Source organism: Phascolarctos cinereus, unplaced genomic scaffold (assembly GCF_003287225.1).
Source record: "Phascolarctos cinereus isolate Bilbo 61053 unplaced genomic scaffold, phaCin_HiC Scaffold_7;HRSCAF=346, whole genome shotgun sequence".
In the NCBI taxonomy this organism is placed as follows: Eukaryota; Metazoa; Chordata; class Mammalia; order Diprotodontia; family Phascolarctidae; genus Phascolarctos; species Phascolarctos cinereus.
The window spans coordinates 90,791,079-90,811,065 of NW_027556180.1; the positions used below are offsets into that span (position 1 = coordinate 90,791,079).

General features: G+C 38.2%; 1 protein-coding gene across 1 annotated transcript in view; it reads right to left on the reverse strand.

Annotated features, from left to right (window-relative positions):
* Positions 1–5,650: 5,650 nt before the first annotated feature.
* DNAJC15 (DnaJ heat shock protein family (Hsp40) member C15) overlaps positions 5,651–19,987 on the reverse strand; it is a 56,597-nt gene continuing 42,260 nt past the window's right edge. The window contains exon 6 of the mRNA XM_020971724.2: positions 5,651–5,786. Within this exon, the coding sequence (XP_020827383.1) occupies positions 5,716–5,786 (71 nt within the window). The 3' untranslated portion in view covers positions 5,651–5,715. The remainder of the gene's footprint in view (positions 5,787–19,987) is intronic.

Here is a 19,987-nt window from a genome sequence, read left to right on the forward strand (position 1 = left end):
GGAAAGTGGTATCCTCAACAGAAACCGGGAAGTTTATACAAGCGGTGGGGACTTGGGGGAAAAGATGGAATTCTATTTTGATGTGCTGAGTCTGAGACTCCCTAGGGGGCAGCCAGGCCTGGAGTCAGGAAGACTCATCTTCCTGAGTTCAAATCTGGTCTCAGATACCTCCTAGTTGTGTGACCCTGGGTAAGTCACTGTTTGCCTCAGTTTCCTCAGCTGTAAAATGAGCTGGAGAGGGAAATGACAAACCACTCCAGTAAATCTGCCAAGAAAACCCCAAATGGGGTCATGAAGAGTCAATCACAACTGAAAAAACTGAACAGTAACAATAGGACATCCAGTTGGAAATGTATAATAGGCAGCTGGTGATGCCAAAAGAATGGAAAAGATTATACTTAGTCCCCACCTCCCTCTCTTCCCACCCTCCCTTGCCCCTAAGACATTAGTATTCTGGCCCATATGTATTCTTTCTCAGTTCTATAAAATTTTTATAACAATAGTCTATTCAGGCACTGAGGGTATCCTCAGTAAAAATATTAGAAGCAAATAGGCATCCTCTTGTAAGACAATTTTCTACAGCAGATCAAACTGACTAAGAGGTGTGGAGAATATAAGATCCTGCTGTGTTTATTGTTTTTCTGATTTTAAAAATATATGTATTTATTATACATACATATACACATATACACACATGTAAACATACATATGTACACACACACACACACACACATACAATTTCTTAGAACAAAACATTGCTTGGAAGGCTCTACCCAGGTGAGGTTTTTTTCCTCACATATACGTTAAAACTATAAGACTGACAGCTGTGTCTATGCAAAACTTTATTCAACAATCTAAGAATGGATTGACAAGTAGAGGTGCCGATACAGAAGCATAAATATTTAAGATGCTTGCCAGTGGCATGCACTATGTCTTATTCCTATATAGCAGTGAGACTCCAGTTGAAATTAGAGGCAGCTAGGTGGCATAGGAGAGAGGAAGATCTGAGTTCAAATCCAGCATCAGATTACTTACTAGACACGTGACCCTGGGCAAGTCACTTAACCTCCGTTTGCCTCAGTTGTCCTAACTCTAAAATGGGGATCATAACACCTATCTCCCAGGGTGTTGTGAAGAATGAATATTTGTAAAATGCTAAGAATAATGTCTGGCATATAGTAGGCATGTAATAGTGCTGGCACATAACAGGCTTGTTCCTTTCCCCTTCCCTGTCTTCCTCTACAGAAAGTCCAAACAAAAAGATGGATTCTCTATTAATGGCAAGGTTCTTCAAATGCTCTTATTTACAGATGGCATGGTACTTAACTACACTGAGCTCCCAGAGCACAGAAAACTGCCTTAGTGAAAGCCTCAGCCATGCAGAAGCTATTGGTCTAACCAGGGGAAGCAGTGTGATAGAGTGGACAGATGATTGGATTTGAAGTCAGAGGGCCTGGGTTTGAATCCTGGCTTTGCAACTTGCTACCTTTGGGACCACGAGCAAATGGCTTCATTTAACTAAAAAATGAGGGAGTCAGATCAGATGGTATTTTAAGGACTCTTCTGTTTCTAAATCCATGTTTCCACAATGCTTTTTTTTTTGTTTTAATGGATGAAAAAATGCATCTTTCTCAGACTATGACATAGAACTATATAGACAGTCTGTCCATTAGTGTGTTTGGTGGTGCAATGCACCTGGAGTTAGAAAGATTTGAGTTCAAAGGCACTTACTACCTGTGTAACCCTAGACAAGTCCCTTAACCTGTCTGCCTCAGTTTCCTCATTGTAAATGGGAGTAATAATAGCATCTAGTTCTCGGGGCAGCTAGGTGGCGCAGTGGATAGAGCACCGGCCCTGAAGTCAGGAGGACCTGAGTTAAAATTCGGCCTCAGACCCAATACTTGACACTTACTAGCTGCATGACCTTGGGCAAGTCACTTAACCCCAATTGCCTAAAAGCAAAAAAAAAAAATAGTATCTAGTTCTCCAGCTTTGCTCATTTTGGACTTCTTTGATTCCACCAAGGTCCTACCAGGCACTCCCCCACCCCACTTTTCCTCAGCTTTATGTTTTCTTCCCTCACTAGGTTGTAAGTCCCTCGAGGGCAGGGACTTTCTTTTTTGTATCTGTACCTCCAGCACTTAGCCCAATACCCAGCACATAGTAGGTGCTTTAACGTTTGTTGACTATTGAAGGTTGTTGTGAGAGTCAAATGAGATAATATTTGTAAAGTACTTTGCAAACCTTAAAGCACTACATAAATACTAGCTATTGTTTTTATCGTTGTTGCTGCTGTTATTTCTTGGAAAGGTAAAGAACCATCTGGCATAGGGACTGAGTAACAGTAGATTAGACTACACAATACTTTCGATAATCCAAAATTACTTACCGTTCTGTTGCAAACATTCATTTCTTTAAAACCAATAATCTCCAGGTTAGTCTGAATCAAGGGACACGATGATCTCAGAAGAATTAAGGTTACTACTAACCCAAAGGTTAACTGGAGGGGGAAAAAAAACTATCACGGGCATAAGTAGGCTGGAGCATGTTACCAAAGATAATTTGCATGACATGAGTGGTAGAAAAGACAAGGCTATGTAGGGCTGTAAAAGGAGGTGATCCAGTGATCCAGAAAGACAAAAACACAATCAATATATGAACGTGGCAGTACACTTGTACCCCAAAAAACACAAAAAGCAAAAAAGATGGCATCTGGTGGGTTGGATAGATCCTGTATGCTAGACTTACGGGAAAACATAGATAGAAATTACATTGTACAAGAAAACATGGACAAGTTGAGGACTGTATCAGTGGAAGAAATATCCACAAGGAAAAAAATCAAGAATCCAAAATCAAGGATCACTCATGCATGGTGCTTGGAGGCTACATAATTAAATACTGCCCCTTTACAGTCTCATGAGGTCTTTGCTTCTCTAGACTCCTCTTGGACCTTCCTTATAGAGTCGAATACACAAATCTTGAGTCAATATAATTGCTTTCCAAATACCGCCACTTTAACCATAGGGCTGCAGAGTGCATAGTTCTTCCAAAAAGGAGAAATGAAGTCCATTGCTGAGAGAGATGAGGGAGGAGAAAGGAGGGATGAATAGCATAAATGGCTTGAGATGATAAGAGTTTGGAACAGCCATGGTGTGGAGTGCAATAGAGATTCAATAAGGGAATAATAAAGATTCCCATATAGCAGTGAAGCTGCAGTTGAAATTAGAAAAATTTGAAGTGCATCCAGTTGGCACAGTTGTGTTATTTGCTCCACTGGTGTCCAGCCATACACAAGAAGGAATGGAGAGAGTCGCTAATGGTGTTTGGCAAAGCATGAGCAGTAACAGGACAAGAGGGCAAGACAGTGAAGTTGGACTGATGACCTCTAGGGTGAGGAGATCAAGAGAAGGAAAGGGAAAGTCAGAGCAGAGGTGATGGACTGACACAGCAGGAAGAAATAGAGTAACAGGTTGCAGTGATGACAAAGAAGGCAATAGGACCACAGACTCAGCACAGCGCTTTATGTTTTTTAAATTTATTTTTAGTTTTCAACATCCACTTCCTTAAGCTTTTGAGTTTTAAATTTTCTCCCCTGTCCTCCCCACCTTTCTCTGCACCCCAGGATGGCAAGTAATCTGATACAGGCTCTACATGTATATTCCTTTTAAACTTATTTTCACATTAGTCATATTGTAAAGAAGAATTAGAACCGAAAAGAAGGGCCACAAGAAACAACGAAACAAAATAGAAGAAAAAAAAAGAGCAAATAGTGTGCTTTGATCTGCATTCAAACTCCATAGTTCTTTCTCTGGATGTGGACAGCATTTTCCATCATGAGACTTTTGGAGATGTCTCAGATCCTTGCATTGCTGAGAAGAGTTAAGTCTATCAAAGTCATTCATCACACAATGTGGCAATTATTGTGCACAATGTTCTCCTGGTTCTGCTCACTTCACTCTGCATCAGTTCATTTAAGTCTTTTCAGGTTTTTTTGAAGTCTGCCTGCTCATCACTTCTTACAGCACAATAGTATTCTATAACATTCACAACTTGTTCAGCCATTCCCCAATTCGTGGGCATCCCCTCAATTTCCAACTTTTTGCCACCACAGAAAGAGCGGCTATAAATATTTTTGTACATGTGGGTCCTTTTCCCTTTTTTATTATCTCTTTGGGATACAGCCCTAGAAGTAGCACAGCCCTCTAGCAGCCATCTAGATCAATTCTCTCGTTTTATCGATGAAGAAATGGAGACTTAGGAGATGATGACTTGCCCAAAGTCATACAGGTAGTAAGTAGCAAAGCTAGTAGTAGAACACAGGTCTTCTGATTTAAAATGTTCAGGACTTTCCACTGAACCACCCATCAGACTTAGGTAGTGGAGAAGGGGACCAAAAGAGGGAAGTTGCCCCAAAACAGTTTTTAGATACCTGTGGACAAACTGTAATTTTCACAATTCCCAATAAAGCTGCTTTGCTTTTCCCTTTCTCCCCACAAACTCTGCTACCTTCCCCCGACCCAAAAAAAAAAAAGGTTTGATAGGAGTGACTGGAAAAATGGAAAGATCTAAGTTGTGGTCAGGGAGGAATTTCAGAGTTCCAGGTCAGGGAGATTGCACAGTTCTGCATGATGGTGAAATCGAGGTAACTGGGCATGGCTAGGATGGATCTAAGGTGCAGATCACAGGTGGTAAGGAGGTTAATGAATAGGGAGACTAGGGTATTTTAGTGAATATCAACATGTATATTGACATTCCCAAGAGCAAAGGCAGGGATTAGGATGGAGAGGTAGACCATGAGCCAGGTGGGTGGCTAAATTCCATAGAAAAGGAGAAAATGGTGGGAAAACTATTTGGGGGTGAATTCCTAAGGAGGATGGATGAATGATGGCGGTAAGGCAATGTCTGTAATTCAGGCTACCTCCTCTCCAAATCTCTGAGATTCAGTATTACAGGCTACTTATATGAATACTGGTTCCCATTGCTACCACTTTGTCATCCTAATCAGTCCTATCCCCTGACATTCTTAGCCCACGCCTTTCGTTGTGCCCTTTGGAATTCTGCTGGGTTGTTAACAAGCCTTAATCGTTTTAGACTGCTTCCTCTCAAGTTCCTTCTATCTTCCTGCACTAATGGGACCCTGGCATTTTCAAGAGACGCCATCCGTGGCCACTGTCTTCCAATACACTAGGTCAGGAGGAGTAAGCTCTATCACAGGGTCACAGACCTCAGAGACCATCATGTCCACCTCCCCTCTATTTACAGATGAAGAAGCTGAGGCATGACTTTCCCAAGGTCATGAAGCTAGTTAGAGTCTAAGACAGAACTTGAGTTCCACAGCTACTATCTGCTGGACACTGTGCTAAGCACTGGGGACACAAAAAGAGGCCCTGAGGAGCTCAGAATCTAGTGGTGGAGGAGACAGTGAGCAAATAGGTAGCTACCAGCATGCTACGCATGGGATGATCAGGAAATAATTAAAACAGACCAGGCACTGGGATTGAGAGGGGCTGGGAAAAGCTTCCCAAGATGAGATTTCAGTTGGGACTTGAAGGAAACCAGGGAAGCTGGCAGCCAGTCAGGAACTTTTGACTATTAGTCTGTTCTGTGGCTGAACAATGTATATGTGCAGATTAGAAAGCGATAGGATAGCTTCATTTGGCAGAACTTTATTAACTTTTTTCAGAGTTCCACTTTCCACAATAGCAATCCTGAGCATCACTGTTTGGTGCTGGATTCTAGCAAGTCTTTTGCTTCATTTATTTTGGTTGCTAAATAAGGAGATCCACCTGAGAGGACAAAGAAAAACAAATGAATTAAAACATACTTCATTATGACAGATTTTTTAAAGACCCAAATTTAGAAAAACATTCCTAATTATAATTCTCTCTTATTTTCTTATGCATTCATCCTCTGACAAATTGTTTCACAAGCTGACTAAATATCAAAACAGCATAAATTAAACTTGTATAGTAAAGCACCACTAACATCCAACAATCAAAGACTGAGCCACTAAAAAAAGTTATAATCTGGAATAATTCAAAAAACACACATAGATTTCACCAGGCAGACATTTATGAGAGCTTTTAAAAAATTCATAAGGAGAGCTTTTCTTTCTCAACTAATCTTTAAAGAACAGAATAACTATATAAGACTAAGAGTTACTCCCCAATGGTTAAGGGATCAAAGGGATCAAAATCGTTTGCAAAAGACTTGCACACTACTGGATAAACAACCAAATGAAAGAATGCTTGGCAAATAAAATGTCTGAGGCTCCACCTCATACCTGGCAACAGTGAGAGAGAGAGGAAAAGATGGAAACAGTCATTGCTGGAGCAAGTGCCAGGAACAGGTATGCTAATGGGCCACTGGTGGACCTGTGCACTGGTCCAGCCATTAGGAAAGAGATCTAGAATTATGCTTTTAAAAGTGACTACAATGTCCTTACTTTTTCCCTAGAGATACCACTGTTAACCATGTACTTACTCCAAGCAGGGGGGAAAAAAAAAAGAACAGTCTCACAGGAGCACATTTTGTGGTGTTAAAAAAAAAACTGGAAGCAAACTAGGTAATTGTGGAATGGCTAAACAAATGTTGGCACATGAATGTAGTAGGACATTACTGTAACACCGTTCATGATGTCGTGAATTGGTGCAGCCATTCTAGAAGAAAATTTGGAACCACACCTCCAAAGTTACTAAACCGTACATAGTCGCTAACCCACAGATACCACTAAGGCCTGTACCCCAAAGATCTCAACAAAAAAAGAAAAGAACCCATATGCACAAAAATATTTACAGCAGCTCTTTTTGGAGTAGCAAGTAACTAGAAACTAAAGAAGTAACCATCAACTGGGGAATAGTTGAACAAATTATGGTATATCTATGGCAGCTAGGTGGCACAGTGGATGACAGCACCTGGGACTTGGGGTCAGGAAGACTTGAGTTCACATCTTGCCTGAGATATTTCCTAGCTGTGTGACCCTATTTGTGGCTCAGTTTCCTCATTTGTAAAACTGAGATAATAACAGTATCTGCCACCCCGCTGTTGTGAGGATCAAATGAATTTTCAAAGTAAAGTGCTTTGTATACCTTGATGATGATGCTAAATGGAATGGAATCCTACTATGCCACAGAAATGATTAAACAGATAGTTTCGATGAAACCAAACTCTATGAACTTGGGCAGGAGGAAGTGAGCAGAATAAGGAGAAAAATTATATAATAACAATACTGTAAAAACAACTCTGACAGCCTCAAGAACTCTGAACAACACAAGGATAAGCCAGTAGTTCAGAGGACAAATGACAAAGTATGCTGACTACCTCGTGACAGAGAGGTGACGGGCTCAGGGTACAGAATGAGAAATAATCTTCTGGATGTGGCCAATGTGTGAACTTGTTTTGCTTGACTATGAATATCTGTTACCAAAGTTTTGTTTTTCTTTTCTTTTTCAATGGTGGGAGGTAGGGGCAGGAGGGAGAGAAAAATCAATTTCTATTAATTAAAAAAACCCCTAATTTTAAAAAGAACATTTCTGTGCCATAACAAACAATGCATATGAAGAATTCAGAGAAACATGGGAAGCTTGTATAAACTGATGCAGAGTACTGTACACTGAGGAAAACGATACAATTACACTACAACAACGGAAATGGAAAGGACGATAAGATGAAACTGAATACTTAGAATGACAGAGTTCAGCCTGGGAGAAGAGTTGAGAAAATATACCTCCCTCAAGGCTTTCAAGTCAGAGGCGGGGAACTCTGGGAAAGAAACACTGCACATTCTGTCCAACCCAGCTGATGCACTGGCTGGTTTTTGCTGACCTGCTTTTATTCTCTTTCTTATTTTATCTTTTATGAGCAATGGCTTGCTGGGTGGGGAGAGTAAGAACTATATTTGAAAAGAACAAAAGGCATTAATAGCAAAAACTCTTTTAAAAGAAAAAAATGAGATGTCTGTTCAGGAAGATGTCCATCTGGTCGACCAAAGGACACTGACAGATGATCTTTCAAGGTCTTTTCAAACCTTATTACACTTGTGAAAACAGTAGTCACTCCCTTTAGGGAAGCTATTAGAGAACAGTTGTGTAGTCCTTAGCTCCAAAAACACACTCATAAGCTCAAAAAGGTTGTGTGTATTGCTGATGATAGTAATAAAAGTACACACAGAAAGGCTCCCTGTCCTATGAAATGATACCTGCAGATAGTTGTAGAATTTAGACCTAGGTCTCTGCCCAAAAATGAAATAAGGTCAGTCCTTCTTTAGTGTTCTCTTATATAACGATATCTCTCTTGAGCAATAATAAAACAAGGCAAATTGAGGTGAACTTTTTGATGTGGAACTGTTATAAATGATAAACAGCACCTATCTTGCTTCCAATTTGACACAAAAATAACAGTCCCCAAATGTCATATTAAAGGTACTTAAAACATGGTACGCCTCCTAAATTCAAATCTTGAACAGTTCATTGCTTACTGCTCCACCTAACAATCTGATTACAGTCTTTTTGTGATTATTTTTTCATTCTCCACCCCCCTTGAGTGCTAACCATCTGCCCACGGTCACTGAAAATATCATGAAGTTTCTATCAGTAGCTCAGCACACACTCAAATACACCTCGACGTCATTTGTGAAAATATTTCTTGTTTCTTTCCTAATAGGAATGCGTGCTCAGGATGGCTCTTTCATAGACACTGATTCTTATGAATGAAAAATGAAGGAGACAGAAGGAAGAAAAAATGACAGCTCTACAAGCTTGGGGTTTGGATAGGTGGAGAGGAAAATGTTGGAAGTAGTTATATTTAGCCTTCTGCCCTTGAGGACTCCATCGACATTTTCATATCAAGATCTGAATCACTGTAAACACTCATTACTGAATATATCATATAGTGTCAAACCATGTCCTTGAATACACAATGAAGGTTCCTAATAAAGTCAATGAAAATCTTACAGATGTGCTTGGGAACACAAAGTTTAAAGAAAGGTTCTGGGGGGCAGGGAGAAGGAGATTTCAAATAGGAAATAATAATTCTTGGCACTTACGTAGTTTAAAACCTTTATGGTGACAGGCCAGTGCCAAACATTACATGGGCACGTTATAAATAATACATGGGGTGAACTTCTGAAATATTCTATTAATTCATCCGCACAAAATTCTGGATGGTTAAACGGTAAATTGTGATATGCTCATTTATCTGACAGGAAAACTAAGGCACAGAGGGCCAGATCCCTCGCCAAATATCAATGAGTTGATCTCCTACCAAGAAAATATTTTAATTCCATGCAACCCAATAGCACAAACATTATTAATGTGCCTACCATGTTCCAGCCATTGTGCTAGGTGGGAGGGATATCAAGCCAAATCAGATACAATCCCTGCCTTTAGGGTATTTATGTTTTCCTGAGAGGAAACATGAACACAAACAGGTAAATTTAGAAAATGTAAAATTATTTCCAGGGCGCCATCATTAACAAGGTGGGGGGAGTAAGGAGACGCTTCCTAGAAGAAGTAGCACTTGGTTGAGCAAAGGAACGAGGGAATTCCAAGAGAGGAGAGGGGGAAGAAGAGAAGGAGAACATTCTGAGGCATGGGAGATGGTACGTGCAAAAGCTTTGAATGGGGACATTAAAGGTTGTATATGGGTTATAAATAGCAAATGGGCCAGTTTTCCTGGAACATAAAGGATGGGAGAAGAATGTGAAATCAGTCTACAAAGATAGGATGGAGCCAGATTGTGGAAGGTGTTAAATGGCTCTCTTAGAAGCAACAGGGAACTACAAGATTCTTGAGCCATGGAATAAAATGGTCAGACTGAATTTTTTTGGAATATCATTTTGGCTGTGTAGAATACGAATTGGAGAAGAGAGAAAATGGAAGCAATGAGACCAACCGCGGTAGTCCAAGCAAGAGATGGTGAGGGCCTGAAACAGGTGGTGGCTGTGTGAATTGAAGGGGATAAATGTAAGAGATGTGGAGACTGAACTTAAGACTGGCGGATGAGGGACTGAGGGATGAAGATACTCTTACATTGATCAGAAGTTTAGCAGGAGACGGCATGATGGAATGGACGGGGGCCAGGACTTGGAGCCAGGAAGATCTGGATTCAGGTCCCACTTTGGGCAGTTAGTAGCTGTGTCTCCCCTGGGAAAAATCAGTTGTGGTGGATAATCTTTGGAGAACTTCCCAACTCTCTCTCTAGGATACAATGATGCCATTGGCAGAAAGAGGAAAGTTCAAAGGAAAGCTGGAGAAAGAGGCTGAAGGGAGTGTTTTGGACATAGTGAATGTGAGCCTCTGGAATATATACGAGGAAATCATTAAAAAACATGGGACTGGATCTCCAGGGAGAGCCATTTGTGTAGAGAGAACAACTGAATCACCTGAGATCATGAGGGTGGGCAGAGAAGAGGAGAAGGTCCAGGACAGAGGTGTGGGGTAGATCTATACACAGAGGATGAGGGACATAAGATCTAGCAGACAGGTAGAGAGGAAATGAGGAGAGAAAAATGTCATGAAATCCCAGGAAGGAGAGAGAATCCAAGAGAGGGGAGTAGTCAATAATGTCGAATGCTACAGTGGTGGCAAGAAAAACGGCTAAAAAAAGGCCATGTTTTAGCAAGGGTTGGTATCACTGAATAGCAGCTGAAAACTGATTAACTACAAGGACTAATCTTGGTCTGGGAAGACAGAGGACCACATTTGTCTTTACTTCCCTCTTCTCCATAAAGAGTTAAAAGACAACAGAAGGTTGCCTGAGCTGTCAGACAGTCTTTCTTTTTTTTCCTCTCTTAACATTTTCCTTTATTAAAAGGAAGGTTCAGTGGTGGCTGGTGGTGGGGATACTAGGAAATGACTAAAAAACAAAGAGCATCAAGAAGGCCTTTAAAAAAATGATTACATCCTTGCTCCCAGGGTCAAAAAGCAAAGATAAGGCTAATCAAAGGTGAAGTCAGGGGCAGAGTCTAAAAAAACCGCATTTAAAAAATCAGATTAAGCATTTATGCCAGAGTCTATTGTGGAGAGATGCCATATAAAAGAGTAAAAGAGATTGTGAGAAACTCCCAACTTCTAGGAGCTTTTGACTTAAGTATGACAATATAAACACTGTCAGCATAATGAGGTTTATATCAATACATCAGAAAATTATCAAAAAGCATCTATATAGCACCATATGCAACATACTGAAATTAACACAAAGTAGAAAACATTGTTAAAAATGTTTCTGGGTAGCTTTTCTTCTTGTATTCCTACTTCTTTCTTATGCGGTTGGTGAGGTAAGGGTGGGGACACAGCTTAGAAAATAGGGAAATAATTATATGCCAATAAATCTGGCAATCTAAGTGAAATGGATCAATATCTACAAAAATATATATTACTCAGATTAACAGAAGATGAAATAAAATACTTAAATAACCCAATCTTAGAAAAAGAAAATGAACAAGCCATCAATCAACTTCCTAAGAAAAAATGCCCAGGAACAGATGGATTCACAACCGAATTCCAACAAACATATAAAGAACAAAAAACTATTTGAAAAAACAGGCAAAGAAAGAGTCCTACCAAATTCCTTTTACAACACAAATACGGTGCTGATACCTAAATCAGGAAAAGCCAAAACAGAGAAAGAAAAATATACACCAATTTCCCTAATGAATACTGACACAAAAAAATTTTAAATAAAATACTAGCAAAAAGACTACAGCAATATATCACAAGGATAACACACTATGATCAGGTAGGATTTATACCAGAAATGCAAGGTTGGTTCAATATTAGGAAAACTATTGGTAAAAAACAACAAAAATCAGATGATTATCTCAATAGATGTATTTGACAAAATACAGCACCTATTCCTATTAAAAACACTAGAGAGCATAGAAATAAATGGAGCTTACCTTAAAATGATAAATACTATTTATCTAAAAACATCAGCAAGCATTATCTGTAATGGGGATAAGCTAGAAGCCTTCTCAATACAATCAGGGATGAAGCAAGGATGCCCGTTAGCACTAGAAATGTTAGCTATGGCAATAAGAGAAGAAAAAAAAATTAAACCCTTGCCTAAAGGAATCAGAATAGGCAATGAGGAAACAAAGCCATCACTCTCTGTAGATGATGATCCTATACTTAGAAAATCCTAAAGAATCAACTAAAAAACTACTTGAAACTATTAACAATTTTAGCAAAGTTGCAAGATACAAAATAAATCCACATAAATCATCAGCATTTCTACATATTACAAACAAAGTCCAGCACAAGCTATAGAAAGAGAAATTCCATTTAAAATAACTGTAGGCCACATAAAATGCCTGGGAGTCTACCTGCCAAGATAAACCCAGGAACTATATAAACATAATTATAAAACACTTTTCACACAAATAAAGTCAGCTGTAAATAACTGAAAAAATATTAATTGCTCATGGATTGACTGAGGCAATATATAAAAAATTATGAGTCTACCAAAATTAATCTATTTATTCAGTGCCATACCAATCAAACTATCAAAAATTTATTTTACACAGCTAGAAAAAAAAGTAACAAAATTCATCTAGAAGAATAAAAGCTCAAGGATATCAACAGAAAAAAAAATGTAAAAGAAGGTAGTTTAGCTATACCAGATCTCAAACTATATTATAAAGTGGTAATTATCAAAATAATCTCGCATTGGCTAAGAAATAGAGTGGTGGATTGGTGGAACAGATTAAGTACAAATTACATTATAGTAAATGACCATAGTAATCTAGCATGTGATAAATCCAAAGATCCAAGTTTTGGAACAAAAACTCATTAGTTGACAAAAACTGCTGGAAAATTGGAAAAGTGTATGGCAGAAACTAGGTATAGACAAACATCTCACATCATATACCAAGATAAGATCAAAATGGGTACATGATTTACACCTAAAGAATGATACTATAAGCAAATTAAGAGAGCATGGAATAATTTATCTATCAGATTTATGGATAACGGAAAAATTTAGGACCAAAGAAGATATAGAGATCATTACAAAATGTAAAACAGATAATTTTGATTATATAAAATTAAAAAGTTTTTGCACGAATAAAACCAATGCAACCAAAATTATGAAGAAAGCAGAAAACGGGGAGAGGGGGAGGCAATTTGCAACAAGTATTTCTGACAAAGGACTCATTTCTCAAATATATAGAGAACTATAAAAATACAAGTCATTTCCCAATTGATAAATGGTCAAAGGATATGAACAAGCAGTTTTCAGATAAAGAAATCAAAGCTATCTACAGTCATGTGAAAAAATGCTCTAAATTGCTATTGATTAGAGAAATGCAAATCAAAACAGCTCTGAGGCACCATCTCACACCTATCAGATTGGCTAATATGACAAAAAAGGAAAATGTTGGATGTTGGAGGGGATGTGGGAAAACTGGGACACGAATGCACACTGTTGGTGGAGTTGTGAACTGATCCAACCATTCTGGAGAGCAATGTGGAACTATGGCCAAAGAGCTATAAAATTGTGCATACTCTTTGACACAGCAATACCACTGCTAGGTCTATATCCCAAAGACATCCAAAAAAAGGGAAAAGGACCTATTTTATACAAAGATATTTTATAGCAGCTCTTTCTGTGGTGGCTAAGAATTGGAAGTCAAAGCCCATATATTGGGGAATGGCTAAACACGTCGTGGTATATGATTGTAATGGAATATTATTGTGCTATAAAAAATGACAAGCAAGATCATTTCAGAAAAACCTGAAAAGACTTACATGGACTGATGTGAAGTGAACAGAACCATGACAATACTGTACACAGTAACAGCAACACAATGACCCAAAATAATCCCAAAGGCCTAATGGTAAAGCCTACTATCTGATTCCAGAGAAAGAACTGATACGGTTTGACTACAGACTGGAGCATGCTATTTTTCACTTTTATTCTTTCATTTTTTTCTTTTATTTGAGTCTCCCTGTACAAGATGATTAATATGGAAATGTTTTATGTAATTGCACAGGTATAACCTAGACATGATTGCTTACTGTCTCAGGGAGGAGGTAAGGTAGGGATGGAGACAGGGATAGAATTTGAAATTCAAAACTTTAAATAAAAATGTAAAAAAAAAAAGGGAAAGAAAAGTAGAGTTAACAGAAGAATAAGGATGCAAGGGAGGAGAAATAGAGAAGTATAGGACAATTAGACTTGAAGCCCTGAGAAATGAAAAGTAAAGAGGACAAAAGGAGAAGATGAACAGAACAAGTAACTTCAGTTACATTCTGTGAGGCTGTATACCTAAAGCGGCAGCAGAGACCTCTCCTGTGATGTCCTGGTGCCTCCCTCTCTCCCTCTTTCACACAGCGTAAGAGACCTGGGAGGATGTGCTGGTTAGTATATTCTCGTAGCTTGGCTGATAGATATTTCAAATCCACGAGTGGAAGACTAATAATCTTATTCATAGGGAATGGTTTTTATGTAGACTGTAAACTTACTTCAACTCTCCATATTTAGGAAGCTTAAATTCTGTCCTCACTGCAGCCTTCATCTGTCTGCCAGATATTGCTACTTAGATGTACTGACAGCATCTCAAAACTCAACCTGTTTAAATCCATTACCTTTTCCCCAAAGCCAGGCCTTCCCAGAGTCTTCTATATTTCCTTTAATAGTATTAGCATTCATTCTCCTTGTCACCCAGGCTTGAAACTTCAAATAATCTTCAAGTCTTCCCATTCCCCTATCTTAGTTCTTCCTTTGTACTATCTCTCAAATCTGTCTCTTTATATTCCTGTTGCCACTTCCTTAATAATAATAGAATTCAAATGCATATATTGTTTGCAAAGCACTTTCCTCACAGAACACTCTGCAGTATATATTGTAAGCATTACCTCTAACTTACAGATAAGAAAAATGGCAGGTAGGTAGTGAAGCCTTCTCACAATAATTTATTTAAAGGTATAAAATCAACTACAGAGGAAAACAAAATAAACTAATTATATAATTAAAAAAAAATTTTTTTAAAAAGTTTACAGACACCCTGTGAAGAACATAGACACCCAGGTATTCTGATTGTGAATCTAGTACTCCTTCCACTACACAAATTTGCTTTAGTACAGCTCTATTTCAATAGTTTCCTAACTGGTTTTCTTACCTCCAATCTCTGTCCTCTCCAAACCACCTATCTGACTAACTTTACTAAAGAAATAAGCTTTGTATATGCCATGCCCATGCCCCCAAACTTTCAATGGCTCCAAAGTCAAGCAGCAGGCTGGAGGAATGAGCAAAGAAAAAAAGAACCTGAAAATAAAGACCATCATAAATTGAACCATAAAATTAACAAATGGTCAAGAACATAAAGAGAACCAATGGGGAAAAAATGGGAAGAAAACGGAGCCTAGCAGTACTAGATCTCAGAATACACTAAAAAGTTGTAATCATCAAAACACTTTGGTACTGGGGAAGAAATAGAAAGGCTGATCAGTGGAACAGATTAGATAACATAATTTACCAAACCAAACAAGCACAGTAACCTAAGGTTTGATAAACCCAAAGATAACCAGCCATTGATGTAAGAACTTGTTATCTGACAAAAAAACTGTTGGGAAACCTGGAGAGCAGTTTGGCAGAAATTAGGCATAGACCAACATCTTATATCATATACCAAGATAATCTCAAAATGGGCTTGTGATCGATTTCATTTTTTTTTTAGGCAATTAAGGTTAAATGACTTGCTCAGGGTCACACAGCTAGTAAGTGTCAAGTGTCTGGTCTGAGGCTGTATTTGAACTCGGTTCCTCCAGACTCCAGGGCCAATGCTCTATCCACTGCACCACCTAGCAGCCCTGGGTATGTGATTTAAACATAAACATTATATCATAAGCAAACTAATGGAACATGGAAGAATTTATCTGTCAGATCTATAGATATGGGAAGAGTTCACTACCTAACAAGATTAAGAGGTTCACAGGAGGTAAAATGGATAATTCTGACTACATAAAATTTTTTTTTTGAAATTTGCATAAACACAACCAATGCATCTAAAATTAGAAGAAAAACAGGAAACTGAAAAAAATTTTTGCATCAAGTTTTTCTGATAAAGGTCTCATTTCTAAAATATACATGGAACTGGGTCAAATCTACAAGAAACCATTCCCCAACTGATAAAGGGTCCAAAAACATGAAGAGGCAGTTCTCAGCAAAAGAAATCAAAGCTATCAATAGCCATATGGAAAAATTCTCTACATGACTAATAAGTAGAGAAATGAAAATTAAAGCAACTCTAATGTACCATCTCAGATCCATTAGACTGGCTAAAATAATAATAATAAAAAAAGGAAAATGACAAACTGTGGAAGGAATGTGGAAAAACTGTTACATTAATGTACCAACAGTGGAGCCTCGACTTAGTCCAAACATTTTGTAAAGCAATTTGGAACTACACCAAAAAGAGATCACAGAAAGAGGAAAAGGATTCCTATGTACAAAAATATTCGTAGCAGGTCTTTTTGTGGTGTCAAAGGATTGGAACCTGAGAAGATGCCCATCAAATGGGGAACATCTGAACAAGCTGTGATATATAAATGTGATGCAATACTATTGTGCTAAAAGAAATGGTGAAGGGGATGGTTTCAGAAAAAACCTGGGAAGATTTTTATGAACTGACACAAAGTGAAGTGAGCAGAATGAAGAGAACGATCTATACAGTAAGAGCAATATTGTAAAGATAATCAACTTTGAAAAACTTAGTAACTGAATAATACAATGATCCACCACAATTCCAAAGGACTCATGGTGAACCATGCTATTCACCTCCAGAGAGAGAACTGATGGACTTAGTGCAATCTGAAGAATTTTTTTTCCTTTTTCTTTCTTTTCTTGCTTTTTTTTTGGGGGGGGGGTAGGGTGGAACATGGCTAACTCAGAAACTTGTTTCGCACAACTGTACTTGTTTATAATTTTTTTTCTTGCCTTTTCAATGGGGAGAAAAGAAGGGAGAGAATTTGGGGAAAAGAAAAGAATAAAAAAGTCTCAGTGCTTTAAAAAAAAATAAAACCAACAACAAAAAAAAAGTGTCATACACAAGTAGGTGCTTAATAAATGTGTCCTATTGCTCATGAATGGTGAGTTGCCATTCCATTGCCTCTTTCAATGTAATTTAATTCGATAAACATTTATTTTATCAAGTTACCAAGCTTTCAATGAAGAAATACTGTTATATTTCTGTAAGGAAATAGTGAGGCATTAAGGGTGAAGATATTTATTAACAGTATTTTATATCACCAACAAATTACAGACAAAATGCTTTCTCACTAATTAAGTTTTGTATGGAAAATGATGGCATTCAGAGGTGTTAGTCAGTATGAGAAAAGATAGTCAAGGGTTTTTAAATTAATGACACTTTCAAAATAACTATGATTTATTGATAACTGCATCTAATAAGTAAGAATACTGACCTAGAAGCAAAAAACAAAGCACTCTTTCCTCCAGACAACACCTACATAACTAAGATTGTCTCAGATTTTTCTGCCAATGAAAAAGCATTTACTAAGCTATTAGTACGTGCTAAGCACTATGCCCAGTCCTTGGAAAACAAATACAAAAGCAAAGACAGTCCCTACCTTTGGGAAACTGCACAGTGTTTTTAATGGCCCCAAACTTTCCCTCTGAAGCAAAGGCACAGCTTTTTAATAACAACATTCTTCTAGTGATGTACAGCTACGTGTCATAGAACAAAACTGTCCCAAGAATTAAGATTTTGAGACATCCTAACCCCAGTGTAGACATGGGGGGTATGAAGAAAACCCAACATGTTATCAACAAAGAACTTCACATCTGACTTAAGGAGGGGGGCCAGTCACAATGAAAGGGAAAGCTAACTAATGGATGCTCCCAGGCTGTCTACACAATAACAAGACAGGGTGCCAAGAGAAATGTCTGGAGATCCTAGTTGGGCTGCAATCTGTGCTGGGGGAAGAACTATCCACATTAAGTCACAGCTCCATCAAAGCTTTCGATATTTGTACCTACCAAGGATGGAAGGGCAGATGAAAAACCTAAAAAAAGGGTATGACAAGTGTGATGATGTGATAGACAGAATACGGCACCTGGAAGTTGAAGCCCTTGGTTTAAGCATCAGCTTTGTCACAAACTAGCTCTATGGCCTCAGACAAAGCACTTAACCTTCCTGGGTCGCAGTTTCCTCCTGCGTAATAGAAGGGTAACAAGACTAGGTGAAGTCTGCTTCCTGTGACTAATTCCGTGGTTCTGTGATTTGATTCTAGGATCCTCAAATCAAAAGAGAAGATAATAGCCTTTTTGTATGAGGTGAGGTCTACAGGCCCAAATTACTTTCCAGTCAATCACTTCAGAATCCATTTAGCCATTCAGTCCTCTAGTCCATCTCTTGCCATCTTTTCCACAAGAATAACATGAAAGATTTTATAAAATGCTTTGCTACAATCTAAGTAAACTGTTAATGCGTTCCCCTGATCTAGCAGTTTACTAACCTGTCTAAAAAGGAAATCGGGTTGGTCTGTCTGGCATGACCTGTTTTTGATGAAGTCAAGCTGACTGTTGATGTTCACTATTTCCATTATTTCTGTTTGTCTGTGGTTACCAAACAACTTTCAGACCTACTTTTTGGCATTTCAATCTGTGAATCTAGGTCTCTCAAAGTATACCCTATAAGTGCATTCAGTAGCATGGAATGGTACTTTGTCAAGTTCAGCCTGTCATTAAAATTCAATTCTCCTTTGAGCATCTGACTCTAAACCTTTCCCTGATGTTAGGCCTCAAATATCACTCATACAATACAGAAGAGCAACTTGAGCTTGCCCGTTTTACTTGTGCCATTTGCCCTGAGGTGGGCAAATTCATTATCTAGGTAACTTTAACAGGCACCTGTCTTAGCCAAACTATAACTATCACTTATAAGGCTCAGTGGTAACCATGAAAATTACTGCACTAATCACAGAAGATCTCTTCCCACTTTTAGTTTCCTCAGCTATTTTTCCAAAACCATCTCCATTTCATGAGTGATCAAAAGGATAGACAAATAGCAGAGCTATTGGGCAGGTGATTATATGGATTCCTTATGCAATATGGTCAATAGCTAGAAACATTATACATGAATTTCAGAGGCAAGCTTTAGAGTATGAATTCTTGTAACAATTTTGAACGTTCTATTTATTCGGACAAAGCAAATACGCCAAAGAATGGTAAAAGAAAAAACAGCAGCAGGTACGGTAGTGCACCCCTGTAATCCTTGTTGCTCTGAGGTTCGGAGATCACTTTGATGTGGGAGTTCTGAGGTGTCATGGTATCCACATGGAGTCCAGCACCAATCTAGGTCTTCCTGACTCTAAGGCCTGCTCCCACGTTTGCTGCCCTCCAACATACTCTTACTTTTTTTTCTTGATACATATTTTTTTATTAAAATTGTATACCTTCCAAGCTAACCTCATCTTCAGTTGTCATTACACAGATGCAGGAATATCAAACCTAAATTCTCTCTTCCATTTTGCATTTTATATCCTACCTTTCCTTAACTTGCAGTAGTTTTATTAAAAGTACCTACAGATTCATTTTTCCTTATTTCCTTTGATTCTACTTTCCCATTTAAAAAAACAAAACAAAACAAAAAGGTGATCTAGAATCAGAAGACCTACATTCAATCCTCATTCTACCACTTACTAGCTGGGTATCTTTCCACCCATTAACTTCTCTGTCCTCATTTATCAAGTAGGGATATAATACTTGGCACAACCTACTTCAGAGAATTGTCGTGAGGATCAAATGAAAACACATGTGCAACTGTTTCATAATTGAAAAGTTACACAGCATGAACTATTACTATCACTAAATTTAAAAATGTAATCTGAATGAAAATTCAGTCATGAGATAAGAAATATGGGTATTGGTCTTCACAAACGAAATAGATAAAACAACAATGCAAATCATGAAATAGTATAGTAAGATACAGTTAGTATATTACATGGACTGTAAGTGGACCAATCCATGA